This window comes from Xiphophorus hellerii, chromosome 17 (assembly GCF_003331165.1).
Source record: "Xiphophorus hellerii strain 12219 chromosome 17, Xiphophorus_hellerii-4.1, whole genome shotgun sequence".
Classification (NCBI taxonomy): Eukaryota; Metazoa; Chordata; class Actinopteri; order Cyprinodontiformes; family Poeciliidae; genus Xiphophorus; species Xiphophorus hellerii.
Window position 1 is genome coordinate 6,927,405 of NC_045688.1, and position 26,365 is coordinate 6,953,769.

At 36.2% G+C, this 26,365-nt stretch overlaps 1 protein-coding gene across 1 annotated transcript in view; it reads right to left on the bottom strand.

Moving 5' to 3' along the window:
• Positions 1 to 381: 381 nt before the first annotated feature.
• anks1b (ankyrin repeat and sterile alpha motif domain containing 1B) overlaps positions 382 to 26,365 on the bottom strand; it is a 148,447-nt gene continuing 122,463 nt past the window's right edge. Inside the window, exons 14-18 of the mRNA XM_032590158.1 lie at positions 16,201 to 16,823; positions 14,841 to 14,963; positions 12,931 to 13,000; positions 9,497 to 9,603; positions 382 to 501 (exon numbers count right to left, since the gene is read on the bottom strand). Of these exons, the coding sequence (XP_032446049.1) occupies positions 382 to 501; positions 9,497 to 9,603; positions 12,931 to 13,000; positions 14,841 to 14,963; positions 16,201 to 16,823 (1,043 nt within the window). The remainder of the gene's footprint in view (positions 502 to 9,496; positions 9,604 to 12,930; positions 13,001 to 14,840; positions 14,964 to 16,200; positions 16,824 to 26,365) is intronic.

A 26,365-nucleotide genomic window follows, 5' to 3' on the forward strand; every position in this document is an offset into this window, starting at 1 on the left:
TTTATCTAAAGGTTTCCAAAGAGAAAAAAAGCAGTAAACTCCACATTTTTGGATTAACATGGATTTATGTAGGTTGTCGATGCAGCAAATGATAAATTTAAATACTTTTTTTTTTTTTTTTGAAATTTCAGCTTTAATGCAAAGATCATGAATAACACCATTTTTGCCATCTCTCCTTCTACTGATCTGAACATGTGCTGTGATATCAGGTAGTAAAATATTAGCAGCACCTCCTGTAAGTTAATAGTTTGGACCTCCATATATTGGAGATACAGCACGGTGGGTCAGGTTGAAGAATGGATAAAATAATACCACCAATGAATGAATGAAAATAAAAATTAACTTTCAGGATGGATGATGATACTTTCATGACATTTTGTGTTAAATATGAGGTGAACTGACCCTGGGAAGCAGCCGAATGGCCTGCAGGAGGCGCTGTCTGTGGGCAGAGTTCAGGATCCCTATTTCCAGCAGGTCTTGGTCCTCCACCACATTGCTTCCCTGTAAGACAAAAACAAATGTAAAAAAGGTTAGTCACTGAAACTGACCATTTGATCCTCATTACAGAGTTATCTGGCAAAATAAAACCAAAACAGCTTTATTTATGCCTAAACATATCCAAAATAAAACAAACACCAGCTGTTGTTTTGGTTTTAGGGTAGCCGGACGAATCTTTAGAGAACCCTGCAACTGTTTCTGCCTGGCAACCAGATAAATTAAGGAGTTCCTGTTTAATTTGCTCTGTGAGACGACTTTTTCCCTCCATGATCAATCAATCAAAAATCTGCTCTAACAAAAACAGATTTGATATATTGAAAAAATAGCATATCCATCTAAAAACGGTTAATTTAGCCCTTAAAGATTTAGAAAGTAACCCATATTTTTATTAAATTGTACAGGTTAAACTGTCTCTGCAAAATAGTTTTTAGCTGATTTCTTAAATGTACATTTAAATAATATTTTTATTTCACTTCAACAGCTTTTACTTAATTAAATTATCAAGTGGTGGTTAAAAGCCGATTCCTGTAGAACATGGATATGTTTCAGAGTTAACATCTTGTATTTTATAACTACAACCGATTCAATAAACATCTCATAGTTGTGCTGAAGAACTTGTCAGGAGGCAGTCCTGGATTTCTGGTGTAACTCCGTCACCAGGAGGTCATGGTAAATCAAATTCAGAAACTAATTGCATTCAGAAGATAGAATCAGTGAAGAGTCTAGCTGTGTGTATTTTAATCTCAGAATAAATCCAGCTGTTTCGTGAAAGATTTGTTATGGAAAATGAACAAACAGCACCGTAAAAACCAAGAAGCACAGCAGACAGGTGAGGCAGATCCTCACGTTTTTACGTGCACACCTGGTAAAAACGAAGCCACTGGTTTGTAGCTAAAAACCCATGGTGGACTTTTATCAAAGGTTTATAACAAAGTCTATCAATCGGTTAAAATGGTCTAGTTAAAGTACAGACCTAAATCCAACTCTGATTAGCATAATTAATATTAACATCTATCCACACTGCATGAGCATAAATAATTTGGGAAAGAAAAAAAGAAACGTTTCTGCTGCATGAACTTATGAGTTACTGTAAAAGGTTAATCAATCAATCGATCAATCAATCAATAATTATATGTTCTATACCAGATCATAAAGCTGTAACTCCATTTAGGTTTTTGTAATAACACTTTTCAAAAATGAAAACATGAATTTATGAAGCAATACTTAAAACCTAACCAGAACCACTACAAGAACTACCTCAAAGTCACACTTTTCACACGAAACAGGTCCAGTATATTACAAAGTAATGAAATTTCTTTTTTGCTACATTTATTTCTTAATTATGCAGAACAGTGGGGTTCAAACTTTTTGTCATATAAGCCAAAAACGCCAAATAAATGTAATTTTTTCACTGCTTTTTCAATTAAACAAATACAAACAATATTTTTTTGTTGGAAAGTGAAGCTTGCATCATTGTAGATCCAAAGCATTAAGAGTTTTTCACATTGTTAAAAGAAAATCATTCAGTTTATTCTCAGCAATAAGCTCTTTAAAAACCTTGCTGGTTTAATAAATTAAGCAAAAGCAGATTTGATTTCTCTAAAGTCTGTTCTTAAGTAGATGTCAGTTGATAGATGTTGTTCTATTAACTATGAAATTAAAGAGAAAACAAAATACTTTATGTTATACTTAATATATGCCATTACAGAAAATGCTAATTTGTTAGTAATAGTTTTATTTATCTGCATCAACCACCTGTTGCACATTGGACACCCCTGATGCAGAATAACTTTAAACTTAGTACATTAAACAACACTAAGATCAGCTATCAAAAAGGCAAAACATTAAAGTCCACTTTTCTGAGACAGTATTTCTCCAAATAAACCAGATTACAATGAACGATGATACATTTGATGTGATATTTAAATCAGACTAACACCAGAGCCTGTTTGGGTCTCCTGCAGCGTTCACCTTTAATTACTCCAGCAGGAAGCCATGAGAGAGCTATCAGTCCTGCCCCCTCTGGAGAGGCAGAGAGGGTTCACACACATAATTACAGGATTCACCGCAGGCTGGAGCAGAACAGACAACTCTGGCAAAGAAGCATCATCAGGAAAAGGACGATGATTATGAGACAGATCCAGGGAGGAATGGGGAATCCACCCACCAGTAACTCTTAAACTGTCTGCATACTGGTCAGGGATGCAATGATTAGATCTGACTTCAAAAATCATTGAAAACATAAAGAAAACATTTAAAGTAAATCCACTTAAAGTTTACTTTTGAAATAAACAGGTCACTCTAAATCTCAGGCATTTTCAGAAATTTTTGACTTTTGATGGTTTATTAAAATGGCCAAAATGATGATTATCATCATTTTTATTATGATATTGATGATGATTATTAATAATTATATAATTATTAATAATTATTTGATGATTATTATTAAGATTTACTAATGTGATTATTAAATCTTAAGACACAACTTGGTGATCCAACAGGACAATGATCCAAAGCGCACATCTAAACTGTTTAAAACACAAAGATAAAGATCTTTGTGTTGGACTACTTCGCATAAAAGATTAACAATTTAATGTTGATAGATATTTAGCATGTGAAATTTCGGCAACTTTACATTCTCAGTGTATGTAAACTTCTGAGCAGCACTGTAAATGCTGCATGTTTACTTTAACAAGACCTGCATAGTTTGACAAGCTTTCAACATCAAGAAAACAGACAACACCATCTGGATGTTGGTTGTGGCATATAGGAATAAAAAAGGTAATAAAATATTTGAGAGCAGAAGTTTGGACTCTTTTTGTGTAAAAACAGAAAGGTCAAAAAAGAACAAGCAGAACTCTGAAGTTACATCAAGAGACTGCAAGCTGTATATGTGGAATAATGATCATTTAGACGACGACGATGATGATGATGTAAGCATCACCAAAAAGAAAAAAAAAAATCAGCAAACATAATCAGAATATACAACTTATATTTCTACCTAATAAAAAGACAAAATTCTCATGCAAATTGTGGTTTAGCATTTCAACAGATCAATATATAAATGAATGTTTTAAGATTTTACTATTACAAAAAATACAAAGTTTGGAGTATACGTATTTTAATGTAAATCTAAATACATACTTACATTTAAATACAGTTACTTTGGTATTTTTAAACAGTTACTTCCAGAAACAGTCATCTGATGCTACTTGTAGTAGAAACAGTAGTAATATTCTGGATAAAGAGATGGATCATAGCACCACTTGTTTCTGCAATAAAAAATTTAAAAAGCAGTGATTTGGTCCCAAGATGAGAAGTTCTTTGAATTTGTTCTTCTGAAGCAAACAGAAAACCAAATTATCTAATTAAAAATCAGTAAACGTTTTCTGTTTTTCTACCACTAAGCCACACGTTTTACACCAAATACCTGACGCTACTTTTTGAACCGACCATTTGCTGGACTAGTAGAAAGAATAGTTTTTGTTTTAATCTTATAGAGAGAAATGCAGAGGTGGAAACTTTTCAAAAACTTATTGTACGTTATTATTTTACGTTATTGTTTTATTTCACCTCACTGCGACATTAGACAGTCATCTGAAACTTTTCTGCTGAAGGTTTAAAACATTTGCACACATAAATGATCCCTTAAAGCCAAGGTATGTTCTCAGGGAAAAAATTAATCCAAATTGATCTCCAGGGCTCCCCGGGTCTGAAACCGAACTAAGTAACCAAAGGCAACAGCTGATTGGGCTCATTTTGCAGCTGAACTTGCGCTGGCTTTCTGCTTCTGCGTGTTGCACGCCGGCTCCTCTGTCAGAGGAGAGCAGCTCACAGATCAGCTCCCAGGCTGATTAATAGAGGTGGAGTGACCGAGCTACAACTGCACAGCAGAGTAATGACTCTCGGAGTGAGAGCGGAGTAAATTGTTGGAGACTGGGATGCTGTGGTGGAGTATGGATCTTCAAAGGCATGACTAATTGCTCCCTGCTGGGGTCCTGATGCGGAGAGATGAAGATCCTGAAGGTTTCCTTTCTTTATCAAACCTATTTTGTCCACTTTGCTCCTCTGTCTTTACATTAGCTCCGTCCATTCCTGGAGTAGTTCTCAGGAGTGGAAAACATGCTGCTAGATCAGATTTTCCTTCAAATGTTTTCTAATTTTAGGTCAACAAATTCTCTGTTAAAAGCGATTTAAAATCAGGCATATTTGGAGAGCACTAAACCAAAGGAAAATCATGACTTCCATCATCATCATAAATGCAGGGTTGTCTTTTCTTCTAGTTTATTTATTCAGTTTCTGCTTTCAAGAATGTCTGCCTTGCTTACAAAATGAAGTTTCTTTAACCAAATGTAGCGCAATAAAAAGTACTCACTTCTTTGGTTGTTTTAACATCTTTAGATCAATAATAATTAACAAAATTTGTCTTTTGTAAAAAAAAAATACAAAAAATCCTATAATGAAAAATGAAAATTCATTTCTACAAAATGACAGTTAAACAAAAATATATAACGTAACACAAGTGACTGCATAAATATTCACCATTTTTAAGTCAGCAGCCTTTTTTTTTTAATGAAAAATAATTTATAAAAGCAATAAAATAATAAATCAGGGACTGTGATAAAATAATGCAAATAAAATATTTTGTAAGGTTTTCTTTTTCATCACATCACATTTATAGCAAAATTTCATTCTTCATTTATATAACTTTTTAAAAAATTTATTTATATTTTCTTTGATTCTTTCTTCAACAGTTTTACAAAAAACGACACCTCAGATTAAAATCCACAAAGTTTTAAGTTTGGTTTGAGCATCATAACATTTATCTTGTAAATTATATTTATGTAAAAAAAAAGTATGTGTATATTATCAGGTTGACTTTTCTTTTAGTCTTTAATTGCATTTAATCTTTAAATGTTAAGGTTTGTAGTTTAAGAATAGAATATTTATGTCTATGGTATCGAAAATGATTTGCTATCCTTATGGTTCACTTTTTACATGTTGCATATACAAAACAACCAGTTCCAGTTATTTTTACCTAAATATGTTTCTTGCTTTCTTTTGGGGTACATTTCCAGTTTGAAGAGGTTTTGACACTGTGGGATTGAGTTATGAATTGTTAAAAAAAATGTAAAAACTAAGTGCATTGAGAAATATGATCCAAACGGAATATAAAGAAATCTAAGAATGACCAGAAGAGACTAAATTAAAGTTTTCTGCACTGCTAGAGACTCAAAATGTATCAAAGGGCTAAAAAAATAAATAAATAAATTGCATAATGTGTCCCATTTCAAGCAAGGATCAGTTGATAATATATGCAGCTCTCAGAAAATAAAAGAAATAATAATAATAAAAGATTTTTATGGCATTAGTTGCCTTTACTTGACAGCAGCTTGATGGGAAGATATACAAAACACATGAACATTTTTATGAGCCTTCCTATAAAGTTTTTGAGAGCAAATTGATCCACTAAAGGAAATAAATAAGTATTTATAGAACCACAAAGGAATGAAGTAGCAAAGAATGTGTACAAGATGGGCATTTAAATTGGTAAAGCCAAACAGAATGCTATTAGTATATCTGATTGTTACACACAATGTTCTGTTGGTTGATGTCAGGCGTTTCTACAGTGACATCATTTCAGATTGGCCATTATCTCGTGTCCTTCAGAAGAAATGCAGTCAATACTGTCCACTCCTTTTTTATTTGACCATCAATCCAGCCTCACTGGCTGGTCCAAGCGCTCGGACACACCCACTTTAACGGCCCCCTTTAGCAGAAGACAGTAATGGTAGATTGGATCGCTGTGCTCATTTACATGTGCACTCCTGCAGCACATACTTTCTATTCATACAGAGACACAGATGAAAATCGAGGTCAAATTCATTTGCAAAAGCAATCAGGTCTACAGATGAACTTGAACTGTCCCTGAAACAGAGGACGAGCAGCTCGGACTTTTAAATCTGTTGACTTTTGTGGTTTGAACTTGGCGTTTATCTTAAATTCCCACCACTGTGTTGTGACAAAATGAATTTGACCCTAAACTTAAAAGGAGCTGCACTCAATAATAAAGGGTGTTCTGAATTACTGAGATATCACTGCAGGGCAATTTAGGGAGTAATTTTGAATTTAAGCGACAGAATAGGTTTGTTTGGCATGTTTAGTCATGAAAATGACAAAAAGGCTCTCCAGAAAGAAAACCTTTAATCCCAAGAGCGGTGCCACTCAGGAGGAAATCTTTGAAGTCACTATATCTACTGTAATAAACCTATTTAGAACATTTTCTACACCTAAGAAGCAACAACAGGAGGTGAAAAAATCCCCAAATCTCCATAATCCACAAATAACGTCTGTCATCTGCTGCATATTAGGTAGCAAATCAGTCATATATACACATAATCAAATCAATGGGGGTTAAATGGAGTAATTGTTACTTTCTTGAATGAAAATACATTCCAGTGTGATGTTAATAGCTGCTGGAGTGATTACTCTGTCTTCCTAATAAGATATTATAAAGCAGGAATGTCAAACTCATTTTCATTTTGGGCCATATAAAAAATCTGGATTTTCTTAAGGGGCCCGTTGTGCCATGTTGTATTGATAAAACCAATTCAACTGTTAAAATATCAATAAACAGCGGTTTGTTTCGGCATTCAGTAAGCGTTTCTTAAAATTAAATAATATTGAACATCTTTTCACACTGATCAGTCCATCCAGGACTTTGTGATTGTTTTTGTGGGGGTTTTGTTGGAGTCAAAATTATAGATTTTGTGGCGCTAATTTAGAAATATTTGTAAGGAATTTCTATGATATGTATGTGTTAAACGTGGTTTTTTATTCATCGCTGTATTGATTACGAAGTATAACTTGACATCAAGGAGGCAGCAGTCATTTAAACCAAACGTTTGTGGCCAATATTGAGAAAAAATTTGCAGTAAAATATGAAAAAAGGTAGAAATGTGTTGATTTTGTGTGAATTTTGCAGATTTGTTCAAAAACTGGAAGGACTTGTTGGTGTAATTTGGAGTCTAGAGGGCCACATAAAAAGCTACGGCAGGCCACATTTGGCCCCCAAGCCTTGAGTTTGACACATGTTCTACAGAATCAGATTAAGCTACAGTAACACCACGAAAAACAGCTAAAATATATTGAAGACATTGTGTTAATATCCATAGGTTTTAAACGAACACACTTGTACAACAACAGCTGAAAATGAACTCTGAATGAACGAGAAAAAAAAGTTAAAAATACAAACAAATTGAGCTCCATGTTCTTGAAGTACAAATGAATCTAATTTTTGGAGACATTTTTGGTAAAAGTCTCCATGGTTACATCTGCACTATTTTTCAAACACATTTTCCTAATTGAAATGCATAATTTCAAGAACTTGAGACAAATGTAATGTTTTTTTCTATATAAAATATATTTCAAACATCACCTAAAATAAATGTATTGAAAGAGAAGAAGTCTAGACATTTTAAAGTTTCAGAGCCATTTCATCACTAATAATTAGTGTATGATGGCAAACTTTTCACTAAAATCCATGTAACTAGAAATGTTTAGGATCTCCTAAAATTAAGTTTTTATGTTAACGCACAAATGGTTTAAAAACATTTTGCCATTGCAACAAAAGTCTTCTAGATGTAGAATAGCAAAGTTGCTCAAGCAGCAGCAAAGATCACTGCAATCTTTATTAGCAAATGTTACGTTAAATGTTAGCTGTAGCTCTGCTGTTTCTAACTTAAAGGTAAAAGTTTTTATTCCAAAGCAAATTCAAATCAAAGGTTGTTGTTCACAGTAAACAGAACTAACCATGCTAATCATACATATTAATAATAGATGCTACAGACAGTTTGAAATTCATTTTGTCTTATTTAGAAAAAAGTAAAATGTTATTTTATAGTGATTAATCTCTCACTGCCTCTGACTCTAAAACTTCATGACCACCTGTAGCAGAAAGGCTAGAAGTCTGCAAGACAAGTTACAAAATATGATTGAAAATTAGTCCAAAAGTGCAGAGTTCGAGTTCAGATTTTTGTTAATTTTGTCTCTTTAGATATTTTTAATGATAAAAACATGAGAGGAAGAGGAAGCTAAGTCTGAAACGCATATATAACGTAAGAAAATTATATCCAATCAACAGTTTCTTGTTGACTGGAGCTAAAACAAACAGATTAACGATTACCACATGTGGGGAAAGCACAGAGGAATAGAGAAAGTTGGATTTTATGCGGTTGCCACAGTAACAGATGCAGGTCACTCAGAGTGAAGGACCAGAACACACACACATGTCTGCACAGATTTCTCCTGATACCTTTTGTTTGTTCTCATAACAGAGACAGCAACTGGCAATTAGTTTACATCAAACGGAAATAAAAAGTCAAACTTGTTGAATTTTTAAAGTTGGCTCTACCGCGGCCGGGGCCAATCTCCGGGGAAACTCGTACAGTCAGCATCCCTGCGCTTTGTGTCTTTCTGCCTTTGCTGCAGTTTCTCCCAATTTAACTTCATCGCATCTCCCCAGCCCTCCCCACTTCTCCTCATTTCCAACTTGTTCAGCCTCTCACTGATGCACATCATTTTCTAATAAAAAGTGACCCAAACGAGATTCTTTCCTACGTCACAGGATGGGATCGCCGGAGCAAACCAAGAGGATCAGTCCGCTCTCGTACCCACAGGCTACAGGTGGTTGGAAGCACAAAATCTCAGCAAATAATACAATGAATGCGGCTCGATTCTGTGATGTGTGCAGTTAGAGCTGCTGGTGAAGATATGTTGAAGGATTTCTGTGCGTAGGAGGGACTTCACATGGCATCAGTAGGGAGAGGCAGCAGTGATTACAAGAAAAAACAGAAAAATAGAGAGGAAAAGAATCACAAAAAGAAAGAAATATAGCCAGTTCTAAACATCCAGATGATGCAAAAACATGCAATCAAAAGAAGATGATTCCCATTCATCAAAATATTCAAAATGAAATTTAAATCATAAAAACACTCACCAAAAACTGGACGTTGTCGAATCCGTTGGCCAGCAGGTGGTTCTCGTACTGGACCAGACCGATGGAGTCCAGCCACTGTCCGACAGACTGCAGCGGGCAGCGGGGACCTATGAGGGGGTGGAGGGGCAAACGCTTCAGTAGGGAGTAGCCGTCCACGCGGTAGCAGCGGCAGTCCGGCTGAGACAGCTGGCACTGCCACATCATGTTATGGCGGGCAAAGTGGCTGTCGAAGGAGCCCGCCATGCTTTCGGACGAGTCTGTTGGCGAGGACGATTACAGGGGAGGGGAAGTCAGAGGGGGATGGAGGGAGGGGACAGGGTGAAAGGGGGGGAGGGAAGAGGCTAGGCAAAGGGCATGATGGGGTTTGATGGGGTCAGCATGCAGGGAAGCCAAGCAGGTAAAGCGTCGATGTCCAGATGTTCTCAGAATCCAGCCAGAGGCAGAACGGGAGGCGGAGGGAGGAACTGAAAGTTGTATCCGTTCCTGCGGCGGTAAATCCTGCCAGAGATCAGGCCAAGTGTAGATCCGAGTCTGTCGCCGTGCAAAGTGCAGCCACCGCCGCCGCTCTCACTTCAGCTGTTGCGCTCGCTCGCTCGCTCGCCCTTAGCCGGTGTGTGTGCGTGTGCGAGCAGAGAGAGAGAGCGAGCTGCTGCGTTGTAGATTTCTCTTTATCAAGTACTCCCACTCTCATCTGTATGCTTCTGCAGCCTCCTCTCTCTTTCTTCCTCTCTCTCGTTTTTTCTCAGCTCTGCCTCCCCCCCTCCTCACCAACTTCCCTCTGGTCTCTATCTTCCCTCAGCGGTGATCGACACCCTGCATGCCGTCTCTGCTGCTATACGTATATCTGCCTCACTCCGTTGATAACAGCCACAACAGTTGCAGCTTCTTTTGTCTTTAAGCCAGAATCCCTCCCACACACACAAGCACACACACACACAAAATCCTGAGTGAATACATGCTGTCCTGCATATGCACGTTTGCCTATGTTGTATGTGAAAGCAGCATTGATGGGAAGGTGGAGCTGCTTTGGCACAAACCAGATTTCTGGCAACAGTAACCATGGTTAGAAACGGCTTTGCGTTGATGGATGAAAGAGCAGAAGAAGAAAAAAAACAAGAATGGGGGGATCAGGAGGTGGAGGGATGTGGAAGTTAATACAGACGAGAGGAGCTGCATGCAGAAAACAGATCATCACTGGAGGAGGAATCAGGTGTGCAGGTGGAGGAGAATTGTACTTTATGGACATACATTTTTAAACTATTCAAACCCTTAATTTATTATTTTCATATTACAACTGCAAACTTAATTTTTTGCATTTGTTATGATAGACAAATTGTGATCTGGAAAAGAAGGGATTGAATCATTAAAATCGTTTTTACTGCATTACAGTTGCAGATTTTTTCTTCCATCTTTGCACATCTAGACAATTTTATCCATTCTTCTTTGCAAAATAGCTCAAACTCATTCAGACTAGATGGAGACCATCAATTTAAAAGTCATGCTAGACATTTTCAATTATTTTAATGACTGGACTTTGACTTGGCCGTACTTCTGGATGTATATGTTTTGGTCTAAACCATTCTATGATAGTTTGATTTGTATATTTAGGTTTGTCCTGCTTGACGGTGACAACAGATTTTACTCAGAACTGCTTTGTATTTTTCTTCCCTTCAACTCTGAACAGATTCCTACAGCACTGAACTATTTTACAGATTTAAAGCAGATTTTAGCCCTTTGTTACACTTTTTCTAATCCTTATTCCTGCTGTGTTCTCTAACAAGTCTCTGAGGCATCCATTTAGGCGACTGCCGAAGTCTCCACTGTATTTTAGTCAGGGGTGCTGATCAATGCACTTTATATTTAGATTTTTAAGAAGAAAATTATAAAAACATGGACCCAAATTTAAAAGGGGAAAATCATAGAATTGAATTTCTATTTCTAATCATTTATTTCAAAAGATTATCTGCAATGGGTAACTGTCAGAAGGAACAAATTATTTTACTTAATGTTCACCTTCACTAGGAATCCAAGTTTATTTAACTGTGACGGATTCATGACAGTTTATTAGATAAGAATAATATATAACAACTGCATGAGGGAGAGGATGTTTTGCATTTAGAATATGCATAAAAATTCCCAGTCTTATTCTACTTTCTACAAAAACACTGATGTGTCACAAAGCAAATGTTTCTCCTTCATTTGTACCTCTCATCCACACGACTGGCATTTAACTGAGGTAAAGTGTAGGATTCCTAAAATGTGTGGGCTTAGAGAGATTTGGAGAAATAATTATGTGAAAGTTCACTACGCCCACTTTTCCCACTTAGACTAAGAACCCACACTAAGAATTTGGCACATTCACCTGTCTTTACTCATGACTGTCCCGTTAAAACTTCCATTGTTTTCTAAAAACGAGCAACAAATTTGTTGCGCAAAATTCAGCCTATACTCCTAATAGTATTAGAGGAAGTGAAATAAAAAGAAAGAGCATTTGGGAGCGGATGAATTAATAAAAAAACACTTTTCAGAGTTAATTAAGATAAAACTATGAAGAAAGAAAAACTTTGTTTGTGTTGTCGTCACCCCCTGTTTAGTTGACCAAGTAGAAATGATTATACTGAACCATGAGTTGTTGAGTTGTTTAGCTAAGAAGCTCAAAAGTTTGCTTGTAATTTACATGAATATCCTGAACATTTTAGGAAATAAGAAAATGAGGAGAGTCAAGTTGCTTTTAGATAAAAATAAACCTATTTTTCAGATGACTGCATCGAGAAAAATTCAGTGCAACCCTTTCTTTTTATTAATTTGTTTGGGGGTTTTATTCCCCTCACATTTTTCTGCTTTCATCAAGCTGCACATCGGCGTATGAAAGTGAGCATTCGAGAGAACGACTGTGTGAATATTACTACAGTAAAAACAACAACAAAAAAAACCCTGAGAGAAACTAAATAAGATCAAATTCAGCTCCCATTTACTTTTACCTCACAAATTTAAGTAAGCTGAATTTTTTTATTCAATTTCATGTCTTAGTGTATTTCTCCCAGCACTGTTTTCATATTCTGTTTGATTACACTGGCTTTGGTATGTCATAAGATAGAGATCTTTTCCTTAAAATATTTTTTCTGTATTTATCTTTACTTGCTGCATTTCTATAGTATTCAAACACAATTGAAATATTTTGCCTGTGCTGTCAAGCCCAGTCATCAAGCTTTGTGGTTTTATTGGATTTAAAACACAAACTGATCTATTTATTTGAGTATTTACAGATGCGTGGTTCTTATGCTGATCTGCAAAACTATCTGATGGCTTAACTAAATATCTGCTCAATTTTGGGGAACGTGGTGACAGTTGATATATTTTAGGTATCAATCTTGTGTTTTACCAGGATTTATTCTTTAAGTCACCCACACTGGAACACACTGGATGCTGTTTACCTGAGGTAACCTCCTTGACGTCCAATCCGCTGCCGATCCCTGCACCGATGGAGCTCATAATCTTATCAATCTAAACAGACGGGAAACAGACAGAGAGGTAGCAATGTGTACAGTACATATTAATAGGGGGAAAAGTTATTTCCCAGGAATAAAGCTATTTCCTATTTCTGGATTCATGCGTCACATAATGTGGTCCTTATAGCAGCCGGGATGCTGAGTGTCAGCCGGAAACTTTCAGACAGCTGAACCGAGACGAAGAGAGGAAGAGTGACTGCTGGCTGCAGCAGAGTGGACATGCTGCTAACCACTGAACTGTACAACCTGCTCATTTGTCAACCAGGCAGCAGAGCCGCCATCCACAGAGTCTCACAAGCAGTGATCACAATCACATCCCAACAAGCTAATTAACTAGATCCGTTACACAAGGAATAATATATGTCTAGAACTTAAAAAAAACATAGTTTTTTCTGAAAATTTAACCAACAGTAACAAATTTCCAGTACAGAAATGTTATATTATCTCCATGTTATGAACATGAAGATCGTGGCTGACTTCACGGTTGTCCAGCTAACAGTCACTTAAATCCTCCACGAGGAAGGTAAGCCACATAATATCATTGATAAAGAAGCTGGTTTTTCACAGCACATTGATGGAAAGTTAAACGGAAGGAAAAACTCGTCTAGAACAAGAAACAAAACCAACACGGACAAACCAAGCCGCAAGAGGATTATGAAGCAAACCCTATTTGACGGTAAATAAATTGGCACTGCCAAATATCCCAACACAGATGAGTTTAAGGACAGACTAGATGCTACTGCAACTTATATATTTAATTATGTCAATGTTTTAAAACGCCGCTCTCACTGAGAACATCCAAGCAGGCTTTGTTGCATACATTTAGTCTAAAAACGTAAGGAAACATCTTCTGCCTGCCGCCTTATTTCAGTCTGGAAATTTCTTTTAGGACAAATTAATTTCATTTGAGATATGCATGCTATTCTGTTTTTATTTTCTTTAAATAAAAGCATTTACATCTGAACACCATGAGAACTTCCTAACAGTCTATGCCTAAATGACAATTATTAACAAATAACTTCAGTAATTAGTAGTACATGATGTACAAATACCAAATTTGAATCAAAAATTAAATCTGCTTGAATCCTGAGGATCTTTTGTGACTCGTCTCTTGCAAATAATGCAACTCTTTCCATCTGCTGCTTTGTGTTTTCCCATCTGATAACATTTAGATAACACTAAATTAGACAAGAAATGTTACCATAAATAGGAAAAAAAACAAAAAAACACTGATGGTAATTCATCAAGACAGCAAGTCAGGAGTTGCGTTGGGTAATTAATTAACATGTACGTGCAAATGTGGCACAGCATACACTAATGGGCTTTCACTCGCATCATTAGCATCATTTTAAAAAATAGTCCAGGTTATTTATATGATTAGATCTGCATTTTTTGTTACATTTGCATTTTTTCCTTAAAAAAAGACTCGTAATATCTTAATATCTCTCAAAGTTATGCCTGTTTAAAAAAAGTAGCTGAATAACTTTCATGTCAGGAACTAAAACACAGCAGCCTTGACCCCTGACCTTTACCCTCCACAAATCAAACTACTTTCAAATATTTGGTATTCTCTGAAGGTCCAGGAACATTGGAGTGGGAACACAGTAAGTTAGCGCTGTAGAAGTCGAGGACGTTTCAAAGGAAAGTAAATGATGCTGCTCGATGCTGAGGCTGCAGTTTTCCTTCCTGCAGAGACCAAATGCTGATTTGCTTTAATCAATTTTATAGTAAGAATACACGAGTCGCAGCACAGCCACTGATCTGAATCTTTATTCCTCCTTTATTATCGCCATTGATTAGATAATTCAGATCTTAAACTGTCTGCATCATCTCACCTCCTCCCACTCGGCGGTGAAGGACGGGGTCCGCTCCAGTCGTTTCTCCGGGCTGGCTCCCTCTCTGGAGCCGGGCGTTCCTGGCCCCTGGCCCCGGGACCCAGACCCCCAGCTGTGTTCCTCCTGAGGAAAATACAACACATAAAAAAAAAACACTTTCACACATAACTTATGACTTGCAAAAAAAAACTTAAAAACATCTTTGAGCTTAAAATTCTTTAAAAAAACTAAAAAAAGACTTTATCACTAATAGCTTTATTTTCATCAAACGGAATATGTATTTTCTGTAGTTTATAATTTATTTAGGCTGAATTAAACAAATCTCAAATGAAGCGCCAGCCACTGGAACACTGTGGCCCAGATTCTTGAGTTATCTCATTGGCTGAAGCCACATCATAGAAACTCTGATTTATACACATGAATATTCTAAATAGTTGAAAATGCACCAAACAGGAACTTTTTTTCTCTTTAAATAGGACACAAATGACAAAATATTTTTAAAAACTATTGTGGTAGCCTTAAAGTCTCACATACTGTGCATCTGGAAAGAGTTCACACCCCTTTTCAAATGTCGTGTTTTTAATGAGGCGTCACAATTTAAGTGAATAATACACAAAATCTGCAACAATTTGGTCATTTAAACTGAAACTAACATTTAGTCTTTTATGACTTTCACAACTTTCACTTTCTTCTGGTGAAGTCATGATTACATTTACTGACTGTGAATACTAAAAATCCAATTCCAATTAATTCTAGTTATCAAACAGTGCAGTAAGTAGATTTAAAAGTTTCTATCTAAGGAATGCTCCACATTGAGTCACTGACTTGCAGCATTATCTACCAGTGTTAAAAAATGCTGCCGCTACTGCGCTTTTCTGCTGATAAGGTGGTGTTTTGGTGATGCAGAACATTCCTTTTGTTTTGGAAACTAAAGTGACATGTTTATAGAAAAATGGTTCTAAATTCAAATATTTATTTCAAATCTCAACTGATTTGTGACTGCTATGCTGGAGGAGACACTGGTCCGTATACTTTGGGAGATTTTAGTGATGTAGGAATGTTTTCTTTGGTTCTGTCAGGTAATACAACTTCGCAGTCCAAACATTTGAAGAATACTGGTGATTAGCAAAGACAGTTTCTTCAGTGCTCTTATCAGCCTCTTGGTGGGATTTAATTTCTTCTGCTGATGGATATCCCATGGGAAGTTTAGCAAATCCCTTTTGTAGGGGAAATATACAATATTAGATTTACAACAAGTTATGAGATGATTGCCTGACTTGACATTTTAACAGGAGTAGGTATGATTTTTGTAACTGAGACTGAACAGAGAAAAAAGAAAAAGAAAGAAAAAAGGTCTCACCTGAATGGGGGACACGGCCACCAGGTTGGAATCGGACTTGGACAGAGACTTGGAGAGCTGCAGGTCTAACACGCTGCGTGGGACGGATCTCATCCTCCCCAGAGTGCAGGCTCTCTCTTCGTAGCCGTCCCTGACCTCGCCCCCCACCTGCTTCCCCTGTAGCTCTGCTACGTCTCCGTTTTGTCCCAGGGAACAAGAGGACGGGTGGTTTAGCGTCGACCATCCACCAGGTAGGCCCGCCTGTTCACAGTTCTTGGGCTGAAGCTGGTCCTGATTGACCTGGGTGTGGAAGATGGTTCGGTAAACGACCTGCGGCTTCTGGGACCTCTGGGGAGACGATTTGTTCTCAGTTCTAGAGAAACCCTGAGAGGCTCCGCCGCCGATCACAATGCTGAACTCAGGAGTCTGCAGCACGCTGCCCTGCACCTCTGAAGAAGCGTATTTAAAGTGCTTGGGGCTATAAAGGTGATAAGGCGTATCCGGCGGCTCACAAGCCGGAGAGGATCCATGAAGGAGGCCTGCGAACTCCTCTGGGACGAGACTTTTTCTGTTTTCTCCAACGAGACGACTTGAACTGGAGGAAGAGCAGAGATGGGGCGGGTCTCGCTGGTAGGTCCCGTCGTCTGCAGAAAAGACACGGAAAACTAAATTACTAATCTTCCTGGAAGTCACCGCTGATAATCATCTTCTGCCTACAGTTTGAACATGCCTATATGAATTAACACAGAATTGATTTATTTAAAAAGTGACCTTCATTGAACAGGATAGACTAGGTTTTTACAACAGATTCATCACATTTTTTGCACAAAATCATTCTTAGATAATGAGATTTTAGTCCGCTCAGTTCTGCCAACTTGCACGTGAAAATATATGCAATTATACAACCATACTTTGTTGAAAAGCATTAGTAGATGCTCCTGCGCAACCAACGAGAATGCAGCAAGTGGTTTCTAGACGGTAAGTCAACAATAAAACACCTGATTTTTCCAGCAGCCACTGTGCAGAGGAAGTGCTGGAGCTCTGCTGGGGTTGCTAGGCAACAGTACAGAGCCAGTCAATTGTGACTCAACAATCAAGAGGTTTTTGAAATGTTTAATTTTCCACACACCAAAAAAACATTAATTTACTGTTTTTTAAGTACTTGGGCTGTTTTAAGATATATAAAACTTAAAAAGAACAATAAATACCAAAGACTTATCGTATCATATGCCATATTCAGGCTGTTAGTTAGCAGCAAGTGGATTATTTAACAGATGTTTCAGTGGATTTTGGGGTCAGAGTTCAAATAGTTTAAATAAATAATTGCACAAACTGAATATAACTTTCGAAGCTGCCTCATGCAGTCACATATGCAACATCTTTATAAGACAAAACAAAGCCAGTCGGTTTTTCTGAGAAATCCCCAGCAAAGTGACAAACTTAACCAACAGTGATTAAATGGAACAATAATGATGTTAGCCCTTGAACAGCGAGCCATTTCATTTCATTTCAAGTATGTGAGTGTTGCGTTTTCACTGCACCACTGTGCTGTCTGCTGTGTCTGAAAAGCACAAAGAACATCCATTAACAGCCCGCCGTTTACCAGGCCTGAAGATGAGACTCATTCTTCAGTGTTAGTCGGACTCGAAATGTAATTTCCAACAGAAACTAAAAGGTTCTTTTGGTAGAACTAATTGCATTGACTGGCCAAGTGGTTAAAATTCAGCAAATTATCAGAATTTGAAAACTTCTCTTTGTATTGCCAACTTTGCCCTCTTTAGCAACAAATTGTTAGAGATCTGAGAAGCCGACAAACTGTCTGGGGTTTGATTTTTTGCAGGTTCTCACATTTAGCTCAGACAGGAAAACAACTTCTTTTTATTTTTTCAATAAATGAGACGTAAAATGCCACATTTTTACACCCTAACTCTTCTGTCAGGTCTTCACAACATTTATTTTGGTAAAATACAACACTGCACTTCATAAATCTTTCTAGTTATCCTTTTGTTGCTGATTTTAGGAGGTGTAGTGAAACATTTGGCTCCACTCCTCCCTTTTCTCCCCGGGGTGTGTGTTTTTAAGATGGTTGTGTATACACACACATTTCACAACCATCGAAATAGAGCCGACAGCATCTCATCTCCAACAGCAAACCAAGCTCTGACAAGCACTGAGCAAATTGAAAAAGCTTTAATCCTAAATACTTATATTACTCAGTCCAGCAGTTCAATAATGTATTTAGTTCATATTTAATTGGTCCATGTTGTTAAAGCATCAATTATACCAGCAAAACTTGGAAATGTCTGACATTAGGGGAAATATAACTAAGAAGTTCATGTTGCAAAAACAGCTGAACTCCATCATATGAGCTCATTTTTATTTAAAATAGTTTTATTGTATCTCAATAAAAAAAAAACCTGAATGGGCAAAAAAATTGCTTAACTTATCCAGAGGAATCAGAATAAAAGATTTTATAAGCAGGTTATAAAACCTTATATACACTTATAAAACCTGCTTAGGTTTTATAAGTGTCAAAAAATGTAAAGTTTTATTGCTGACTAGGATTATTCCAATCATGTTTAGACTTTTTCTTCCCAGGTCGCCTCCGAAAACTCAGGTTTTGCTTGAACCTTTGCTTCCATTTTCACACAGCACTATTTCACATATTGAAACCAGGTGATACTTAGAAGAAGCAACTTTTTTTAAAATGATGTAGCAATAATTTAACAATATTGTTAAATTATTGGTGCCATCACATTTGACCTCCTCAGTGGAGAATAACATTAGTGTAGGATTGTGCATTTCTTTATAGGAAGCAACTAATTAAAAAGTAACTATCAGCTAAAAAAAATACATTTTTGAAATATTAAAGTTCAACCTGTTTAAACAAGCTAAGGTGTTTGAAAAGCTGGTTTGAGACGTACATGCTAATGGAGTGTGGACACATATTAGAACTGCTTGGTTTCTAATTAGTTTTTTTGTTTGTATTTTTTTGTAATTTTGAATAAGATTTGCAGCTAGCAGCAAAGTTAAACAAAAAAACGCTTTGACTTTTGATTCAAAGCACTGAAAATTTACTTGTGTGGAGAAATATGTCATTTATTTTACATAGAATAGTAATGGTAAATCTGCACAACTACTCATTGAAATATTTTGAGGTCATTCTTTCCCTAAATCCTAAAAACTTAACATTTTTCATAGTTAAACTTGCACTGTATTCTCTCTGTATGTACATCTACATTATTCATTCTACTCAGAACTCTTCTTCACCCTTTGCTTTTTGCTTTTTTTGCTAAAGTTGAGGACCAATGGTAACAGGTGAGCATGTTGGTAGCTATGGGAACAACCTGACTTTCTGGGTATCTGAGAGCTTTCAGCCTCCAGGAAAGTGAGGGAAAAGTGGAGTAAGCAGAGCTGGAAAAAAAGGTTTTTATAGACAGAAAAGTAAATTATCTGTAAAGTAAATTACAGTACATACAACGGTTATACCTCAGGTAGAGGCGAAGTTAAAATAGCATAATTATAACTCATTGAAGCATGATTACAGGACAGGCTATACTTCTAATTTGGCTCCAAACAATCGCTGGCCTCCTGAAGTAAATGTGTTTGAGTAAAGCTGTGTTCCTTACCTGAGAAGTACCGGCTCAAATGAAGGAGCAATCAAAGTTTATGTTCGGCAATAAGCTTTTATTGTAAGACTCTGTCTTCCTCTGCTGAAGAGCAGCAACTATCTAAGAATGGAATGGTGAAAGAGCAGTGGATGCAACCCACTGCATACCTGGATTTTTATTGCGACACAATATACACTATTGCAAACAGGTTGTGGCATGCAGCAGCACCGCCTGCAGACAGACTGTTTGGAAAAGATGTGTTCAATTCTGAAGAAACAACAACACTAATACAGCTGTGATTGTGCAGTAAACATCACAAGTATGTAATTTATTAAGACTTTCTCAAGTCTTAAGCAATGGTTCCAGGTACCATGCTAAAGCTAGAAGCTGCCTACCATGAGTTGATCATTATAAAGTTAATATGAGGGAATCTAGAGCTTAAAACAATATATTTATCTCTTAGAAAACTGGAATATTGAATAGTTATTAAACTCACGTATTTTTTAAATATTCTGTTCTCTTTTTCCTTTATAATTACGTGATAAAACTTGGTAAAACTTTAAAAATGTAAATTAATGGAGCATTTTGATGTCCTTTAGTCTTATCTATTTTAGTTAAGATATACTTTTGGATAACAAAACAACAAATACATCGCTAAATCCATGTATTTTAACACACAACACTCAGCAAAGTGCTAGTTTTCAGAAATTAACCAAAAAGCTGAAAGTAGGTCACTATCTGGTCATGCCTAGATAACTATGATCAAAAGAAAACAGCCTAGTATTATTCATAGTAAATCACTTTATATTTTTTGGAATAAATATAAAAAACATTGTTTTGCTGATGTTTATACTTTTTCCATGGCTTTTTTCTCTTCTGACTCTACATTTTAAGAGGCTTTGTTCACTATATATATAAAGAAAACAGGGATGTATAGCATAAATCACAAGCTGCTATTCCTTATGTGCCTCTGTAAAATATGACACAGCCTGTAAGCCTGTTATGAAAGGCGTGGAACTGGAATGTGGACATAATTAACTTCATTAGTTCCAACTGCGGTTATCCCGCTCCGACGTGCCATCTTTATTACATGCTCAGAAACTACGCAATCTGAGTACACAATTTCATTTCAGATTAAAAAGTAATATGTACCGTAGTTTCATTAAATATTGTGTTTTAGTAATTATCTTTCACAGAATTATGAAAATCTGTTTTTACGGTGCCTGAGGGAACGTGTTTGGGTTTCTGACGTCACTATAAAAGCAACGTTAAAAAAAAAGAAGTCCATTCATATTAAGTTTTCCAAGTTCAACAGAAAAATATTATTAACTTTTTGGTTCCATTTCCATGAGAACAGAGGATACACAGACTTACTATTTTTCCAAAAACTTCAAACTATATTGGATTCACTTTGCTTTGGAAATAGTAACTGCGAGAAAAAAAAAATCCCATTAGGCTTTTCATTACTTCCTTTCAGAAATGGCACCAAAAAGAATACAAACAAAATTATATCTAACATTTCTTACAACACAGACTTTAAAGACAGACTTTTTCTCAAAGTTTAACATTTCTCCACTGAAGTAATGCAGTTACTGCTGATCTGACTTCTTTTTTTAAGACCAATGTATGCCTTATTTTAAATACTTTTGTAGTTTGGTCACAAAACACTGTCTGGTTCTGCATTTTTTTTGTTTTGCATATTGACTGACATTTATTGCATGATATTGAAAGGAAAAATATCAAATTAATTTGGGCTTCAGAGGTGGGACGTCACATCAGTGAAAATTAATTCACAGATAAACTAACATTCTTATCTAATTGTGCAAATGTATCAAAGTATCCTAAAATATTTTATTCATTAATCATGAAAATGCTAAATACATAACAATTTAGCTACAACTTTAAGCTTTTCTTACCAGATCTCGCTAGAATGTTAAAGCTGTTGCAAGTGTGATTTTTAAGAAGTGAGGAATTGCTTTTGAGATTAAACCATTAATACAATTTTACACAGATAAATTTGAGAAAAATAGTGTATAAAAAATTATCACATGGTTTATTCTTTACATTTAAATACCTTGCCACCTTGTGTCAAAGTATACTAAATGAATACAAAAAGCACAGAAAAAACAAAAGAGGAAAAAGGAAAATAAAACTGACTTTAATTTTAGATTTTCTGACCAAGTACAAATAAAATTTGAGAGAAAGACAATTAAGCAATGGTGAAACAGTCTGTTGTAATAAGACGAAATTTTAAAAGGCGGTAAAGTTAAGGGTGGATTCTGAAAACAAGGAATAGGAAAAGAACAAAAGTGTCTGGAGAATAAAGTGTCTGACAGAATGAAGGCCTGACTGACATGAGGCATGAACGAGAGACCAGGTGAAAGCATGTTGAAATGGAAAGAAGAGAAAATGGGGTGAAAATGAGGTTTTATCTGTCAAAGTAAATTCTGACATGATCACAACAGGCTTCTAAAAGTCGAGTATCCATGACAGGTTATCAAAAATGGAGCCGAGCCTTATTCATTATTGATTTTAACACAGCCTGAAGGTCACAGAGTACTCCGAATTTCCAGAAAAACACAACAAACGTGAGCAAAACAAGGTGACAAGCAATCTCGCCACATCACCATCATGTCCCCCATTTTTGTTGAAAATGGCTCAAAGGAACGCACATGCAAAAAAACAAAAAAACATCGTGCTGTTTCTTTTCTGTGCGCATCAGCAGGAGAACCTGAGAGATGATCCAAACATCTGATAAGGATGCATTCGTCGCTGCGTCTCTTGTGGCAGCGCAGCAACTGTTATTAAAAACTACACAGCAATATCTGAGCTGTCAGTCATCTCTACATGTAGCTGGTGCTGCAGGAGCTGAAGCGAACATCCAGTTACGGGCGGGGCTGCGCTAACAAACCAACATCCAGATGATGCGACATCACATGATAATTGGTTGAGTTGAGAAAACATAAAAGGCAACAAAAAACTAGTTGAGTTAAAAATGAGAGCCAGGAAAATCTTCCTTTTGAGAGTTGTTGGAAAGGTCACATCATTAGCCAAGTGGAAACAAAAATACTTTCAAGAGGCAGGCAGAAAGTTTTCATTCCAACCAAGAAGTTATTTTAAATTAATCAAAGGAAGCGCCCACATTCTGTCAGTTTTGTTTCAATCTTCTGATTTCTAAGCGTAACAGTTTGTACATCAGATTATGACTTAAACTGAGCTCTAAGTAAGCCAAGCTAACATGTCAGAAAACTACATAGTTACAACTCAGATGCCACATATAGATAATATATGTAAAAACTAAGAAATCATCTCTGCAACAACCTCATAAAAAGTTACAAAACCTCCTGTGACACTATGCAGAGGCTCTGTCTGCACTGATGAAAATGCACTGCATGGAATGACTAAAACAGCAAACAGGTCAAACTTCTTAATTCAGTTATTATTTTATCTTTTGGAGGTGTTCATAGACAACAAACAGAGAATTAAACTTTCATCCAAATATGATCAGATTAATACAGACAAGAGAGATTGTAACGCCACAGCTAAATTTTACAACTTTTATCCCAATAAATATGCTCTATAGATATTTTTTGAAAGCACCTTTTTTACTCATTCAGGATTTTTTTTTTTAAAACCAAACTATGTGTTTAAAAGGTGACTTCTAAAGTTTCAAGTCATATCTGAATATATTCACAAAGTAAAACCAGACTTAAAAAACGGTATGGTTTCTTATTTAATCACTGTTTGCTGCTATTTACCTTCAAAATATCTCTTGTGGGCGAACAATTGTAGCTAAATATACAATTTTACCCAAAAATATCAGTCACTTACTCATGAATCAATACACAAATCTGAATCTGTATCTAATTCTGCCTTTTTGTCACTTTTTACCAGTTAAAACACTGGATATTTTATCGTACCTAAAAACAAAATGTGAATGCATTGGTAATTTGCATGGAGACAAAGTGTTTATGACACCAGAAGTGGTTTTACAGTAACACGCACCAACAGTTTGGGCTCGACTCTTTTCTGTGGAAGGCTGCAGATAGCAACTCCCTGCTGAGAGCATTACTTTATTGCTGATAGCCTGTGCGTATCTAAAGCCAGCCTTCGGGTGGAGGGGAGCCACTTTCCACACGCTGAATTCGCTCTTTCATTTCTGACTCCAGAGTTTATTGCCACAGCAACAGGCTTGTCTCCTGTGGTAACACATTTTTCAAGTCCCATGAAGAGTGACGGAAGTCTCTCACTGGTGTCACTGGAAATACATTTAGTGCTGGTGTGAGACAGAAAGCAGTGGCAAAGGTGAGATTTTTTATTATCTATAAAAAAAACTGTATATAAATTCTTCCTGTGTAAGCATATCTAAGTTATATCAAATTGGAGATTTTCTTTTTCATCACCTTGCAATGCTTTAAACTATCACGCCTAAAACTTCTGAACAATGAATTCAATTCCGAACAAAGGGGTTATTTTATTCATCCACATCACTGTAAAATGTTAAACAATATAAGGTTTTCCCTGATCTTATTCTTTTTTTCTGTGTGACCAACAGCAGGATGATTTTCACAGTACATTTCTCCACATTCTTTCCATTTAGTTTTTCTGAACAGAGTCTGGATGTCTGTGTGAGCTTCATGACTCATCATTATGTTGGGTCTTCCTTTTAAAAGCTAAACCAGAAAAGACTGAATGGAAAATCACACAATGATGCATAGACTGGACCAGGTATTGACAAGTGTGCAAATACAGCACTCAGGAAAGCTTGAATTTAGTGCAAAGGATCACGGACAAATCTCTACAGAGACTGAAACATGCTGAACAATTCACTGTATTTAAATAAAAGTCCAAATTAGTGTGTTTTTATCTCAGGCTACACTATGCAGATACTCCATCTACACTGCTAAAGATGTTCTCACATTTATATGCAACGGCTGGTGCAGCAGAGGAGTTTGATCGACTTTCAGATTAGTTCAGCTAATGATTATTTCATCGCGTTTGGACTCACAAACTGTAAGGAGCACTACACTCTCGGGCCAAGATGCTGAGGTAATCATAAAGGATAGAAAAAGAAATAAAAGACCAATGTTTGACTTTAAAACAAACTTTGAATGAGGTAGAATTACTTAAATTATAAAACGGTGTCAATATCCACAGTAGAACAAGTCATGTACCTGAGGAAGAAGTCATTACTTCAAAAGTGAAAAAGGAAAGCTACAGTTTGAAAATACATATAGAGACAAATGAATTGCACGGTTTGATGAAACTAAACTTGAAGCAACTGCTCATAAAGAAAACCACTACATTTAGAGAAAACAGGGATAACAGCATCCAAACTGGGAAAGCGGCATTATGTTCTGCGGATGTTTTGCTGTTTACAAAACAGATGGAAACATGAGGAAAGAACAATGTGGAAATATTGAAGCACATTGACTGTTATTGTACCATGTAAAGAGGAACCCTAAGTAGATTTTTCAGTTACAAAAGTAGCTGAATGGAACTACTGTGAGACATTCGGTGGAAGAAAACCTATAAGGTTTGAGCCAGTAATGCAGCTAAAATGCAGTACTACAAAACTCTAAGAAAAATTTTAGGGATATATAAAAATTTCTCCTAATAATTTTGCCAACTAGCAAACAAATCATTTTGTTATCCTGGCTAGAAAAACAAGGAACGTTTAGACTGACTAGGCAAAAATCCCGACCCTGCCTTGGTAGCGCAGCTGAATCAGGTCAAGAGCAAAGAAGATGTGCTCCAGACCTTATTAATCATTAATTACAACTTTAGGTTAATTAGAGTTAAATTATAGAGTCTGGTACTCACCAATGGTAAATGCTTTCAATTTATGACACAAATGTAAAGTCCTGCTAAGTTTTGTTCCTCTTCTAATGAGAACAGTACATCTCAAGGCTTTGTTGGGGTATTTGTAGGTGTCTTACAAAATAAAAGAATGTTTTTAAAGTTATGCATCAAGTTATGTTGTGCAGGTGGGCTAAGTGATATTTGATTAGTGTTTGATTCCAACATCATCAGTTTAATGAGTTTAAGGTGGATTGTTTGTATAAAACAAGCAGTGCAGTCAAACACACAACACTGTCCATTGTTTAGGTACTAAAGGCTCATTAATTGATCAAGATCATTGATTAGTTTCGTCCCGGTTGGGATGTTTGCACTGTAAGGTGAGTGAATACCTATGATGTAGGAATGTTTAGCTCTGAACAAAAGAGAAAAATGGACACAAAATAATCAGACTTGTTCAGTGAGATGGGTTTGTGATGAACAAATAACTGGCTAAAACTATAAAATTAGGGTTAATTCTAAGAAAAGGTCTTGTTTTTATTCCCGGTGGCAATAGTCCTCTTCCATAATACTTTATGTAATAATGTTCTGATAAGCAGACAACAAATATTCATTATTTCATTGAAAATAACTAAATGAATGAATTAAACCTTATAGTTGATCATCATTTAAACTCCTTTACACTTAAAAACAGAGATCTACTGTTAGTTTAATAGGAATTTGACAAAGAAAATTATCTGGTAAATGAATCAAAAAGTGAAGCCAAGGTGGGAAAG